The sequence below is a fragment of the Cricetulus griseus genome (assembly GCF_003668045.3).
Source record: "Cricetulus griseus strain 17A/GY chromosome 1 unlocalized genomic scaffold, alternate assembly CriGri-PICRH-1.0 chr1_0, whole genome shotgun sequence".
Lineage (NCBI taxonomy): Eukaryota > Metazoa > Chordata > Mammalia > Rodentia > Cricetidae > Cricetulus > Cricetulus griseus.
Window position 1 is genome coordinate 59,758,608 of NW_023276806.1, and position 13,281 is coordinate 59,771,888.

The 13,281-nt window shown below is 43.9% G+C and overlaps 1 protein-coding gene across 1 annotated transcript in view; it reads right to left on the minus strand.

The window, feature by feature from the left end:
* Window positions 1-12,958, minus strand: part of Rnf115 (ring finger protein 115) — a 65,855-nt gene extending 52,897 nt beyond the window's left edge. The window contains exon 1 of the mRNA XM_027393724.2: window positions 12,826-12,958. Within this exon, the coding sequence (XP_027249525.1) occupies window positions 12,826-12,927 (102 nt within the window). The 5' untranslated portion in view covers window positions 12,928-12,958. The remainder of the gene's footprint in view (window positions 1-12,825) is intronic.
* Window positions 12,959-13,281: the final 323 nt, after the last annotated feature.

Here is a 13,281-nt window from a genome sequence, read left to right on the forward strand (position 1 = left end):
CTTTATTGGACCCTGCTGTATTCCAGGCTTATTCTAATACATGAGCTCACAAGCATTGACAACTCCAGTTCCAGAGAATCTGATGCCCTCTTCTGATCTCTGAGAACACTAAACACACACACATGGTGCACATAAATACGTTACACTTATACATATAAAATAGAAACAAAGGGTACAACACATACATACACAAACACCACCACCGCCACCGCCCCCGCCCCCCCCCACATATACACACACACACACCACACACACACACACACACACACACACACACACACACGGGGAGGGGTTGTTGTAGGCATGCCAGGCCAGCCAGGAATTTAGTAAGACCCTGTCTCAAAAGCCAAAGATAACTCTATACATCACAGTGAGAGACAATGAGCAGTGTAGTGTCTGCCTACTAGACAGAGCATTTGTTTTACTAGGTCTTTTTTTTTTTTTTTTTTTTTTTTTTTGGTTTTTCGAGACAGGGTTTCTCGTGTAGCTTTGGAGGCTGTCCTGGAACTTGCTCTGTAAACCAGGCTGGCCTTGAACTCACAGAGATCTGCCTGCCTCTGCCTCCTGAGTGCTGGGATTAAAGGCGTGTGCCACCAACGCCCGGCTCTCTCTCCATGTTTTAAAGCTCTCTTTCTCTACAGTGTTCACGTACTGCCTTTCAATCAGAACTACATAGCTCCATTCCTAAGACAGACCCACTTGTCTCTGGGCACGGGCAGGTGCACAGCATTGTTAAATGCTTCCAAAATCTGTTATGATTGTTCCTAGTGTTAGTAAGTTCTGTTTATATTATAAGCACGCTTTCTTATGTTTATTTCCTGCAAATAAGCAAGAACACTAGGGATAGGACAATCTCACTCACTAATTAGTCATTCTTACACCCTCTTTTACCTCCCAAATTGCCTTGAGCAAACCCACTGTCAGTCAAACAGTACTTCCACTGATGATTGGATCAAAACATGGGCATTAATGACTGTGATTAGTGCTGAAGAAAAGGTGAGATCTGCCAAACAAACAGCTGTGACTGTTAAAAACCATTTCCTAGACTATATACAAGCTCTCACTCAGTGAGTCCACTAAGCAACATTCCTATGCTACCTCCCTCTCTCTGGTGTTCCAATGTTAGATCTAAAATCCAGCTCTATTGCATGGTGCAAGCTCAGCTGGAAATGGGAAAGCAGCAGACACAAGCAGCACATAGACAAAACCAATCCTTGGGTATACTAAGAACTGCCTAGTGCTTGGCAGCTGAACCAACACAATAATACCACCAAACCTGATGTACAGCTTGGATGCTGTTTGTACTCCCAGGTTGACCTTGACCTTAACCTCTGAGCTCCAAGCAGTTCTGATCACCAATGCTGGGTTCCTATACAGCCTACTTATAATAGGACCAGCATCTGGTTTCTAAGCACACTGAGTCTGGCTTCCCCGTGCAAAGTACCCACAACCTTTTGATAGTTGAAGAAACGGCAGAGACAGAGGCCCTGGCAAAGAAGTACCTGCCTATGGAGATCTCAGAACCACCCACTGGCTGCACCCATAGACCTGCATCCATACTATGCTGCCCATGGGATTCTGCCTGGAAAGCCATTCACCTAGCAGGATCCTACCCTGGTAGGAGGGTATACCTGCACCTAAGCAATCTTGGCTGCACACAGTTCCTAGAAAGCCTCCATGAGTATACAGGACTCCCTTCAGGTATCCTGCCTACCTAGCGCTGTCTCAACAGAAGCTAGTACCTGAAGTCCTTTTGGCAACAGCCAATTACAACTGAACAACTTAAGAGCAGTCAAGGTAGAAGGAAAGTAAGTGGAAGACCACAGGAGAGCAGGAAGTAGGTAATGGCTATTAAGGAACTGGAGAGAAAAACAGCAGGGAAGTTCTAGAGAACTATAAAAGTGTTCCAGGCCAAGGGTCTCAGATGCCAACCTGAGTTCTTCAACTGACTTACACTAAGAGCCAAGGATTCCAATACCCAAGCTGGCATAGGCTGTAATTCTGCAGGTGCCACTTGCCACTTGCCAATGCTTCTGTCTAACAACTTGCTGCTATCTATCAGACACTTTGTGAACACAAAAGCTGCTGGAACTACTTGCCTCTCACTATTATTATCCAGGCAGAGGAAAGACCCCCCTCAGCAGGTGACTCCAGCTTCCCACAAGTATCCTTAAGTTCACTTTATATCACCGGAAGCGTAAGTGTTAAAAGGAAGACTGATAACTTCAGTTCGCCCATTCAATGAAGAATTTAAAGAAACCAACAGCTCAAGAATGTGATCGTCTGTGACTATGGAACATCTCAAGAGCATGCAAGAGAGACAAAAGAAAACAATACCAAGGTGAGTTACAAGAAAAAGGATTGTTATATTTTTCCTTTTGTTTTCAGACTGAAATCCCAACTGTTTTACTAAATTACATACACTGTTACTAAATTTCCAACCACAAAAAAAAAAGAGAGAGAGAGAGAGACTTTTAGGTTACAGTGTGTAACCTTAGGTGAGTAATTTAATGCCTCTGGTCTCACTAACCACAGAGAGAAAGTGAGCCTAATAGATCTGCTCTGATGAAATGGCAGCCACCAGCTACACGAGCTACTCAACTCTAGTCCCTGTTCTAAACAATCCTTTCCCATGAGGGCTTTGGCTAACATTATACTGTCTCAATTATCTTACTGAAAATTCTCCTCAAGATCCCAAAGTTAGAAATAAAAATTGCCCTGGAACAAAACCTTAAGCACCACCAGCACACAAAGACAATGCCCATCGATTCATCCTTTTGTTCATTCTCAGGGTTTCTCACAGCCTCAGCATTCTTGACATGTGTGCCTACACCAGGTTTAGCAGCAGCTCTGTCTGCTACTTACCAGATGACAGCTTCAGTCCTCCCCAAGCCCCCAGCTGTAAAATCAAAAACTGTCTACAAAGATTGCTAAATGTGCCCTGAAGAGCAAAATGGCCCCAATCAAACTCCACTGTGATACATCTCTCCTTCATTTCTTAGAACTGAGCTGTGGAAAGATGAAATGCACCAATATTACTAAATCCCTTCTACTTTGACAATACAGAAAAAGAAGCAACCCAGTTCTCCTTACAAGCTGTCTGCCTGAACCTGAACAAAAGTAAAGGTCATTAAAAAGCCAACTAAACATAAAGAAACACAAAGTGTTAGCATCCTGTCAGCAGTTATGCTCCCAAAGGAACTTTATCTGCAATAAGCTTAAGGGGTTTTTTGTTTGTTTTTCCCTTCCTCATACTGAGAAAGTCCTGCAAAATTTCCCAATATGTACATATGTGCTAACCTGAATTTTGAAGCTATAACTAATCTCCCACCCTTAAAAATACAAATTTGTTAGGCACATCAGTTCATATCTGTAATCCTAACACTGAGACAAGAAGGCTGCTAAGAGTTCAAGGCAGCCTAAGCTACATATTGAGATAACGAGTTCAAGACCAACCTGGCCTACAGAGTGAAACACTAATGTAAAATAAGTAGAATATATCTCACACCTGTAATTCCAACACCCAGCACTTAGGAGGTGGAAGCACTAGGATCTGAAGGTCAAGATTATCCTGTGTTACACTGAGGGTGTAAAGTCACAAGCTTGATGATCAGAATTCATTTCCTGGAATCCACCGTAGAATGAGAGAACTAGCTCCCAAAAGTTGTCCTCAAACCTCCACACAGGTGCCATCCATGATATGCATGCCCATATACATACATCACACAAGCGCCCCCCCTCCTCCCTCCCCCCCCCCCCTCTCTCTCTCTCTCTCTCTCTCTCTCTCTCTCTCTCTCTCTCTCTCTCTCTCTCTCGCACGCACATAAAAAATTTTAAGATAAAATAAAACATCTTTTGGTTTTTTGGTGTTTTTTGGACAGAATCACATGTGTTCCAGGCTGGCCTTGAGCTCATTATATAGCTGAAAATGACCTTGAATTCCTGATCCTCCTGCTCTGCCTCCCAAGTGCTAAGATTATAGGCATGTAGCACTATAACCAACTAAAGTTACTAAGGATTGAACCCAGGCCTTTCACATGCTAGGCAGGAGCTCTTCCACTGAACCACATTCCCCAGCCCCCATTATAGCTTCTTAGAGATCTCAAAAGAGCGTGGTGTGACAGTGGCAGCAGCACATCTCTCTAATCCAAGCAGGAGATAAGAGAATCAGGAGTTCTGAACCACCCCCCTCTACAATTTGGAAGCAGCCTAGCTACATGAAACCTTCTCTTTTCAAAAAAGAAAACAAAACAAAATATGGGCCAGCAAGATTTCTCAGAGTATAAAGGCACTTGCCACCAAGCCTGACAACCTGATGTTGTAGAAATTTAGCACAATCACTGTATGGGGTAGAAATTAGCTGTTTTTTAGAAGTACTTTGACCTTGAATCCTTGTGGAAAATGGTGATTGTTTTGCTGAACAGGCTTTGCAGTCATCCCATGACTTTGGTCACAAGATGCCTCAGACACATCTGAGGCTCTTGTACTATTGTGTATTGCACATGATACTTGATAAAAGACTAGAGTCATGGAGGCATGCTATCCTTTCCTTCAGTACAGCATATAAATTAAGATAAAGGACCTTGGTGGGTGGTGGTGGGGCACGCCTTTAATCCCAGCATTATGAAGGCAAAGGCAGATGGATCTCTGTGAGTTCAAGGCCAGCCTGGTCTACAGAGCAAGTTCCAGGACTGGCTCCATAGCTACTGAGAAACCCTGACTCAAAAAAAATAAATAAATAAATAATTAACAAATAAAAAATTAGGGGCCTTAGTATGAGGAAAGACTTTGTGTAACTTTCAAGAAATACTCCTTTGTATGACTGTTTGGGCTTCAATCCATCAGGAGAGGCTGGTCCTTCCTGCTTACCACATAGTCCTTAAATTTTCATCTTGAAGTACCTTCTTTCTTCAACCAACCCACAATACACAGTTCAACCTGACAACCTGAGATGGATCCCCAGGACCTGTATAGTAGAAGGAGAGGATCAACTCCCACAAGTTGTCCTCTGATCTCTACACATGCATCATGACATAAGAACACATATACACACACACAATAAATAAATTTAAAACAATTTTTAAATGTAATATAAAAATGTCTTAAAACACCATTATCCCTTATTCAATCAAAATTATTTAATAAGCAATTGATGTTAATCATGTAGACATTACAGATACTAAGTCACAGATAACAAAGTAAGGTAATTTAATGATTAGCAACTTTGAAATTTATTTCAAATCACTAATTTTTCCTCCAGTTGAGTTGTATAAATTCTTGAAGAAATTTACCATTTAGCTACCTTTATTACAAGACGATCAGAATGTTTTCCTATATTGGAGTCATTGTAAGTACAACACAATGATTAATACTTGCCCTTCATAAGTAGCTGGCAAACAGCCAAATGAGGTAACATTACTTACTAAAAAGCACATTGTTATAACAAAGAAGATGAAATAACAGAGAACTAGGAAGTGAGAAACCCATCAGTCCCTTTTGACTGAGCCAGGGGTAAACAATATTCCAGCAGTCTTTAACTAAACCTGCCTGTCATCTGGATTTGGGAAATGCCCTGATTTCCATGAAACACTTAAGAGCCAAGCTAGTCTCCTCAATATCCAAAGTCGGCTACTCTACTATATAATTATCACTACCAGATTCAACCTTGTAAGACTGCTATGTAAAGGAGAATAGGGTTGACAGTAGTATGTGGAGATAGAGCACACCGTTACATTCCTTGGAACAGCCTTCTGTGGGATTCTGTCCAGTTATCCTTTTTTTATTTATTTATTTTATGTGCATTAATGTAATGGTAGCAGATCCCCTGGAACTGAAGCCACAGACAGCTGTGAGCTGCCATGTGGGTGCTGGGAACCAAACCCGGGTCCTCTGGAAAAGCAGCCAGCTCTCAACTGCTTGGCCATCTCTCTAGCCCCAGTCATCCTTTCAATGCAGTATAATTACTCCCATTAGTTTTGGGACCACATTGTCTCTCAATAAAATAGTCAGATGAAGAAAAAGCTTCTGGAAATTTCCTTCAAGTATTTTATCATCTGATGACCAAAAAAATACATGCCATGCTACCTTGTCATATATAAACTCGAATTCTTCAGACAATGTAATCAGAACCTCTTATTTTAAAATTCTGAAGCTGAGCATACCAGCATACCCCTTTAGCCCCAACATTAGGGAGGCAGAAGCAGCCAGATCTCTGTGAATTTAAGATCAGTCTGTTCTACATAGTGAGTTCCAGGACAACCAGAGCTACATAGTGAGACACTATCTCAAAAAAACCCAAGAAAATAAGTAAAAATAAATAAATAAATAATGCCTATGCTAAAGGAGCCCTGCACTCCGTAGACTGAGGTAAGAGACTTTAAGGCCAGCCTGATCTACATATTAAGCTCCAGGACAGGCAGGACTACATACAGACACCCTATCTCAAGCAAAAATACAACTCCCTCCCCGATTCCAAATATGGTACTCACCACTTTTTACTAGAATTATTTTCATCATAAATATGAAAACACTTTTATTAAGAGCAATTCCTAAGGGATTTACTTGGAGATTCTTCTTTGAGGCATAAAGAGATAACAGTGCCACTGAATAGAGTTTTGTTTTACATTCCCTGCGATACTTTCTTCTCATTTCTTGGTACCCTCTTTTTTTGGGGGGGGTGTTCAAGACAGGGTTTCTCTGTGCATTTGGAGCCTCTCCTGGAACTCGCTCTTGTAGACCAGGCTGGTCTCGAACTCACAGAGATCTGCCTGCCTCTGCCTCCCGAGTGTTGGGAATAAAGGCGTGTGCCACCACCACCCAGTGGTACCCTCTTTCTAAATGAACCTTTTGTCCTCTTCTCCGGGAATATACAAACTAAAGGCACCCAGCTAAAAGAGACAGAGATCAGGAGAAGCAGTGAGAAGTGTTTCTCCACCAAATAAAAGTACTTCAGCTGACAAGTCATTTAACTACATAGCATTGGGTGTACTTCACTCTCAGTCCAAAGTTATGAACCCTCAAGTTACTTAGGCCCATGTAGCCTTCAGAGGAAAATGATAAACAAAAACCTAAGAGCAGTTTCAGGGATAAACTCTGGATAAGTTATTGCAGTTGCCTTTGGGTACTTAAAAATATATCAAGAAGTAGACTCTGCTGGTGGAATGTCTGCCTAGCATGAATGAGGAGGCCCTGAGTACCACACAAGGTATAATGGCATATGCTTTATCTAACACCTGGATCCCAGCACTTGTGAGATGGGGCAGGAGGATCAGAAATTCAAGGTCTGAGAATTTGAAGCTAGCTTGAACTTTGTGAGAATCTCAATCTCTCTCTCTCTCTCTCTCTCTCTCTCTCTCTCTCTCTCTCTCAGGAAATGAGGTAAGAAAGAAGGGAGGGATGGAAGAAAAAAGGGAGGCAGGAAGGTAGGCAAGCAAACATTAAAAAGTGCTACATCCTCAATTGGGAAAGGAAAAGAAACAAGAGCTGTGAAACCTTACAACCGCTGAATTGTAGGAGCGCATCTGAGACCCTGAATTCAATCCACAGCCCCACCCCCACAAAAGCAGGGGCAAGGCTAACATAAGCTGGTGTTCAGTAATTACAGCACTAATAAGTGATGGTTCTGGTCATCCAGCTATTCCAGGAGTCAGTATCCTCTAGGGTTGTGAATTCAGTGAAGACAATGAAAAACTATCCATGATAAACTGAGTCTGCTTATCCTCACAGGACTGTCAGATTTCCCACATCGTTCATCCAGTTCAAGGAATTATGAATGTCTACTTATGTGGGTCCTCACAATGACAGAATCTCAAGTTTACATTAGGATTTTTTTTTAAACCTTCCATGTAGTCCTATATAGATATAATTATATGAAGATCATGTTACCAGTGTTTGAGGTGGTTTAGCAATAGCAGAGACAAATTTGTACTGAACAAACAGTAAACTTAACTGACCAGTTTCTTCCGATAAGCATCTCCAAAATAACTGCCTGAGATTACAGATTTAAAAAGCCCATGAAACAAAATGAAAGTCACCAGTTTCCGCATAAATCAAAACTAAGTCTGGCCAGATATAGTGGTGAACACCTTTAATTCCAGCCCTGGGGGAGGCAGAGGCAAGAGGACCTGTGAGTTTTAGGCCAGCCAGGATTATGCAGTGAAACTCTCTCTCAAAAAACAACAGCCAGGCATGGTGGCACATGCCTTTAACCTCAGCACTTGGGAGGCAGAGGCAAGATTTCTCTGGGAGTTGGAGGCCAGCCTGCTCTGCAGAGCAAGTTCCAGGACAGCCAGAACTAAATACAGAGACCCTGGCTCAGAAAAAAAAAAAAAAAAAAAAGAAGTAGAAAAAAAAAAAAAAAAACTAAGTCTGATTTCACTGCACCTTTTCTTAAAAATACATAACACTGATTAACCACTGTACACCACAGTGACTACAATAAAAAGAAAATTAAAAATTGCTAAAACAAGTCTGGAGAGATGGCTCAGTGGTTAAGAGCACTGGCTGCTCTTCCAGAGGACCTGGGTTCAATGGCAGCTCACAACTGTCTGTAACTCAGTTCCAGGGAATCTGACACCTCCACACCAATGTACATAAAGTAAATTTTAAAAATCTTTCTGTGTACTGAGAATTTTCCATAATAAAAAGTTAGCTTACGTATTTTTAAAAAATAAAATAGCTAAAACAACAGACTCAGTAAGTGTCCAACCACAAATGAAAAGTTTGTGAGGTGGGACCAGCTCAGTGGGTACAGGCACTTGCTGCCAAGACTACCAAGCCTACCTCCCTACAGAATCCATGTGGTGGAAGGAGAGAACTCACTTAACAAAAGTTGTCAACTGATCTTCACATTGGCACCATGGTACCCATTCATGAACATGCACACATGCACACACACAATAAACAAATAAATAACAAACAAATAAACAAATAAATGTAAATAATAAAAATAATAAAAAAGTATAGCTGGGTGGTGGCGATGCACGCCTTTAATCCCAGCACTATGAAGGCAGATGCAGGCAGATCTGTGAGTTTGAGGCCAGCCTGATCTACAAAGTGAGTTCCAGGACAGACTCCAAAGCTACAGAGAAACCTGTCACAAAAAAAAGAAAAAAAAATCGAAAAATGTGAGCTAATGTATGTCAAACTCAATTAATAGTTTGATTTAGTCATTCCACCATATTGTACCCCATAATTACAATTTTGTCAGCTAAAGACAACAAAGTAGTCTCCTTTCTTCTTCAACCTATACTTTCATTTGTTACCTCCAGGTCTTGCATATTCTCAAAGCTGAATTATACCTGTTCTTCAAAACTCAAGTCAACTCTACCTCATCTGTCATAGTTGTCCAATGACACCAATATAACCATATCTTCCTCTCTAAAACTGAAACCATATATTGTCTATCCTCATTTACTTTGCTGCCATGCACTATAACATTTCTGACTTCATACAGACTATACAAGATAGTTTCATTAAGAAACATGTTGCTAGCTGGGTGGTGGGAGCACACAGCCTTAAACCCCAGCACTCAGGAAGCAGAGGGAGGCAGATTTCTGAGTTCGAGGCCAGCCTGGTCTACAGACCAAGTTCCAGAGCAGCCAGAGCTACACAGAAAAACCCAGTTCCAAAAACAAAAATAAACAAACAAAAAAGAATCATGTTACTGGGATGGGGGTGAAAGGGTGTTGCCTGTAATCCCAGTAACAGGAGGTTTAGGCAGGATGGAGTTCAAAACCAGCTAGAGCTGTCTACATAAGGAGAAATAAATAAATAGATAAATAAATGCCTTAAGACAGTTTAGTGGTAGACACTTACTTGCCTAGCATGTATAAAGGCCTAGTTTAATACTCAAGGCCACGATGCACTTTCATTTATCTAAGCAGACTCTGCAAAGGTCGCACAGCATGAAAAATCACTTACCTGTATTTCTCAGAACTTGTCCCCATCCTTATGCAACGCATGAGGACTGCTAAGACTGTTTGCCTTGTTTTTAAGAACAAAAACACATATATGCTTTCACCTCACCTTCAGGGCATCTTGCAGAGAACCCTGTCTGTATGTATGCAGCATTTGTTATATTAAACACTAATCAACTTCAATTTACAAGTCAGGCCTGACAAACAATAGATCAGAGTAAAAAGACCAACAAAGATCATCCATGCATCCAACTAAGGCTTGGAAAAATACCTAAAAAGCTTTTAAATCATCCCTTTGAAGTGAAGACTTCAGGTAATCAAAAGAAAAAGACATTTACAGTATGTCTTCTCACTCTGAAAGGCAAATCGGTGAATGCACACTTACACACCCAAAGGCTACCTATGTGAAGAGAGTTCCTGCAGAGCTACAGATGCTTTGATTCGGAGTGTTGGCACTTAGCCTTAATCTGCCCTTTGTCTCCAGTACCTTCTGAGAGTTTCCCAAAGGTGCAAGCCTATGCAAAACTTGGTTGAGAAAAATCCAGCAAACCAAGGTATTCCTTGATGGAGATGTTGCATTTGGCACTGTCCCTTTGAGAAGCTTAGAATTTTTGGGTTATGGAAATTAACTTGCTAAAGATGTAAACTGGGTAACAATAAAGAAGTTCCTGGCAGCCTTCCGGTGGTGGCGCATGTCTTTAATCCCTGATCGGGAGGCAGAGGCAGGCAGATCTCTGTGATCCTGGTCTACAGAATGAGTTCCAGAACAGCCAGGGTTGTTACACAGAGAAACCCTGTCTGGGGAGGGGGGGGGGTTGGCTAAGGGAGAATGGCTCAGTCCTCAAGAGGCTGATCCCCCCTCCCTGCCCCTGCAGCTGAAAGAGGCTAAAGATCATCCTTAGAGTGCCTCTGTGCCTTCTTTCCTGTTCCTGATCTACAATGCATCAGTCACATTTAATAATATGTCACTGGTCTTACACGCCCATCGGCTAAATTCCAAACTCCCTCTCTGTAGTGAGAGTTCTAATATCTGCTGGAAAAAATAAGTTTGGGAAATTCTTTCCCAAACTGAAATATGGAAGACAGAACATCAGCATACAGCAAAGGCAGCAAGTGAAACCAGCCGGCATTAGATGTAGCTAATTATGAAGCTGGAGATGGAACAAATAAGAAAGGAAATGTCTTAGTTGCCTCGACAGCACAACTTTCAATTGAAGTCCTTATTCACTGAACTCCATTTGTGCTTCTAAGAAATAAGACAGAGGGGCTGGAGAGATGGTTCTTCCAGAGGACCCAGGTTCAATTCCCAGCACCCACATAGCAGCCTACAACTGTCTGTAACTCCAGTCTCAGAGGATCTGACACCTTCGCACCAATGCACATAAACTAAATTTAAACTAAAAAAAAAAAGGCAGGGCGGTGGTGGCACACCCCTTAGTCCCAGCATTCGGGAGACAGAGGTAGGCAGATCTCTGTGAATTCAAGACCACCCTGGTCTACAGAGTGAGTGCCAGGACAGCCTCCAAAGCCAGAGAAACCCTGACTCGAAAAACCAAAAGGAGGAGGAGGAGGAGGAGGAGGAGGAGGAGGAGGAGGAGGAGGAGAAGGAGAAGAAGAAGAAGAAGAAGAAGAAGAAGAAGAAGAAGAAGAAGAAGAAGAAGAAGAAGAAGAAATAAGATAGAAACATAAACTTAGTAGGCCCACTCTTATGAGTGAATTCAAAGCCAGGTGCAGTGGCAACACCTTTAATCCCTGCACTCGGGAGGCAGAGGCAGGTAGATCTCTGTGAGTTGGAGGCCAGCCTGGTCTGAATAGCAAGTTCTAGGACAGACAGGACTACATGGTAAGACCTTATTCAATACACATAAACATAAAATAAATTATGATACAGCCACCCGTCAAGAAGGAACCTTGACACCCCCCAAGAAAAAGAACTATAACTCTACAAAGACAATTAGTCAAACGTATGATTAACATTCACCTTGCCATTCTCTCCACCGTAACTACAATTCAACCCAAAGGAGTTTCTGGTTCGGGTGCCGGCACTGGCTAGCATTCTGCAGAAGCGTTTTCTTCTCAAGCCATAGCCCTTCCTCTCTACTGGCTGACAGCCTGGCAGAAATGAGTGAGAACCAATTTTATAGCAGAGGCAAGCAGTGCCCCACATTGTGTCCTGTATTTTTATTTTTATTTTTCCTGAACAGAAAGAATGAAGGGATGGGCTGGGAAAGTAGAGCTAAAGGCACTGGCAACATGACATCTAAAATAAACTAAGTCGAAACAGTACGTCCTGCTTTCTTCCTAAAGCCATTTCCTTCGATAGCAACAGGGAGCGCAGACGGTGTGCCAGTCATTAGTACGCTGCTATTTTCACTTTCACAAGAACCCTGGAATCTCCGAAGAGCACAATCCCCTTCTTCCCTGCTAACCTTCCAAACCTCCTCTTTCCACACAACCTACTAGGGAGTCCTCAGCAATCCGCTATTTTGTCTCACGGAGGATGCGGAAGGGGGTGGATCTAGTTGAGAAATCGGGGGGGAAAGAGAGGAAGGTGAGACGCAACCACGAAAAGAGTACAGGGGATAGGTCATCGCGGAAAGGAGACGAGGAAGAGGACTGCGAGCAAAAAGAGCGGAGGATTCACCGAGGAAGAAAGACAAAAAGATGGGGGTGGTGTTGGGGAGCGGAAGCGAAATGAGGGGCAGGTTGGAGCGGCCGCGGAAATGAGGGCTAGGCAGGAGTGACCGACCCCGGCCCTGGCCGCTCAGCACAGCTGCCAGTGCCGGGAGACAGCGGGCAGCAGGGACGGAGGACACCGGGGGTGTGCAGGCAGCTTGAGACCCAGGTTCCAGCCCGCGGGGCCAAGGACCTACGCGGCGCCCGAGGGCGGGACACACGGGGCTCTTACCGGTAGTTTGGGGCTGACCTCGCCCTTACAAAAGTGGCAGAAGAAACGGTGCGCGGCGACAGAGGAGCCCGCGTCCGCCCCCGCCGCAGATGCCTCCGCCATGTTTCGCCTCGGCCGCGGATGTCCGAAAGGGCGGCCGGCGGGCCCTGCCCAGGCCGCTACCTCCCGGGCTGCGTCGCCGCGCCGCCGCCGCCGCCGCCGCCGCCGCCGCCGCCGCCGTCGCCGCCTCCTCTGTGCGGCCGGCCGCTCCAGGGCCCGCAGGGGTCACGTGAGTCCGCCCGGCCCCAAGAGGCCCGCCCGCCAGCGGCCGCGCGACCCGAGGCCCGCCTCCCGGCACCAAAGGCAGAGGAGAAGAGACCGCCCGCCAGCACCTCAGACAGCCCCCGGCCGGTCCTCCAGCCTTCCACCGAGAGGAAAGAGAGAGCGTCCCCGGAAACCACCGACACTGCCGGCTAG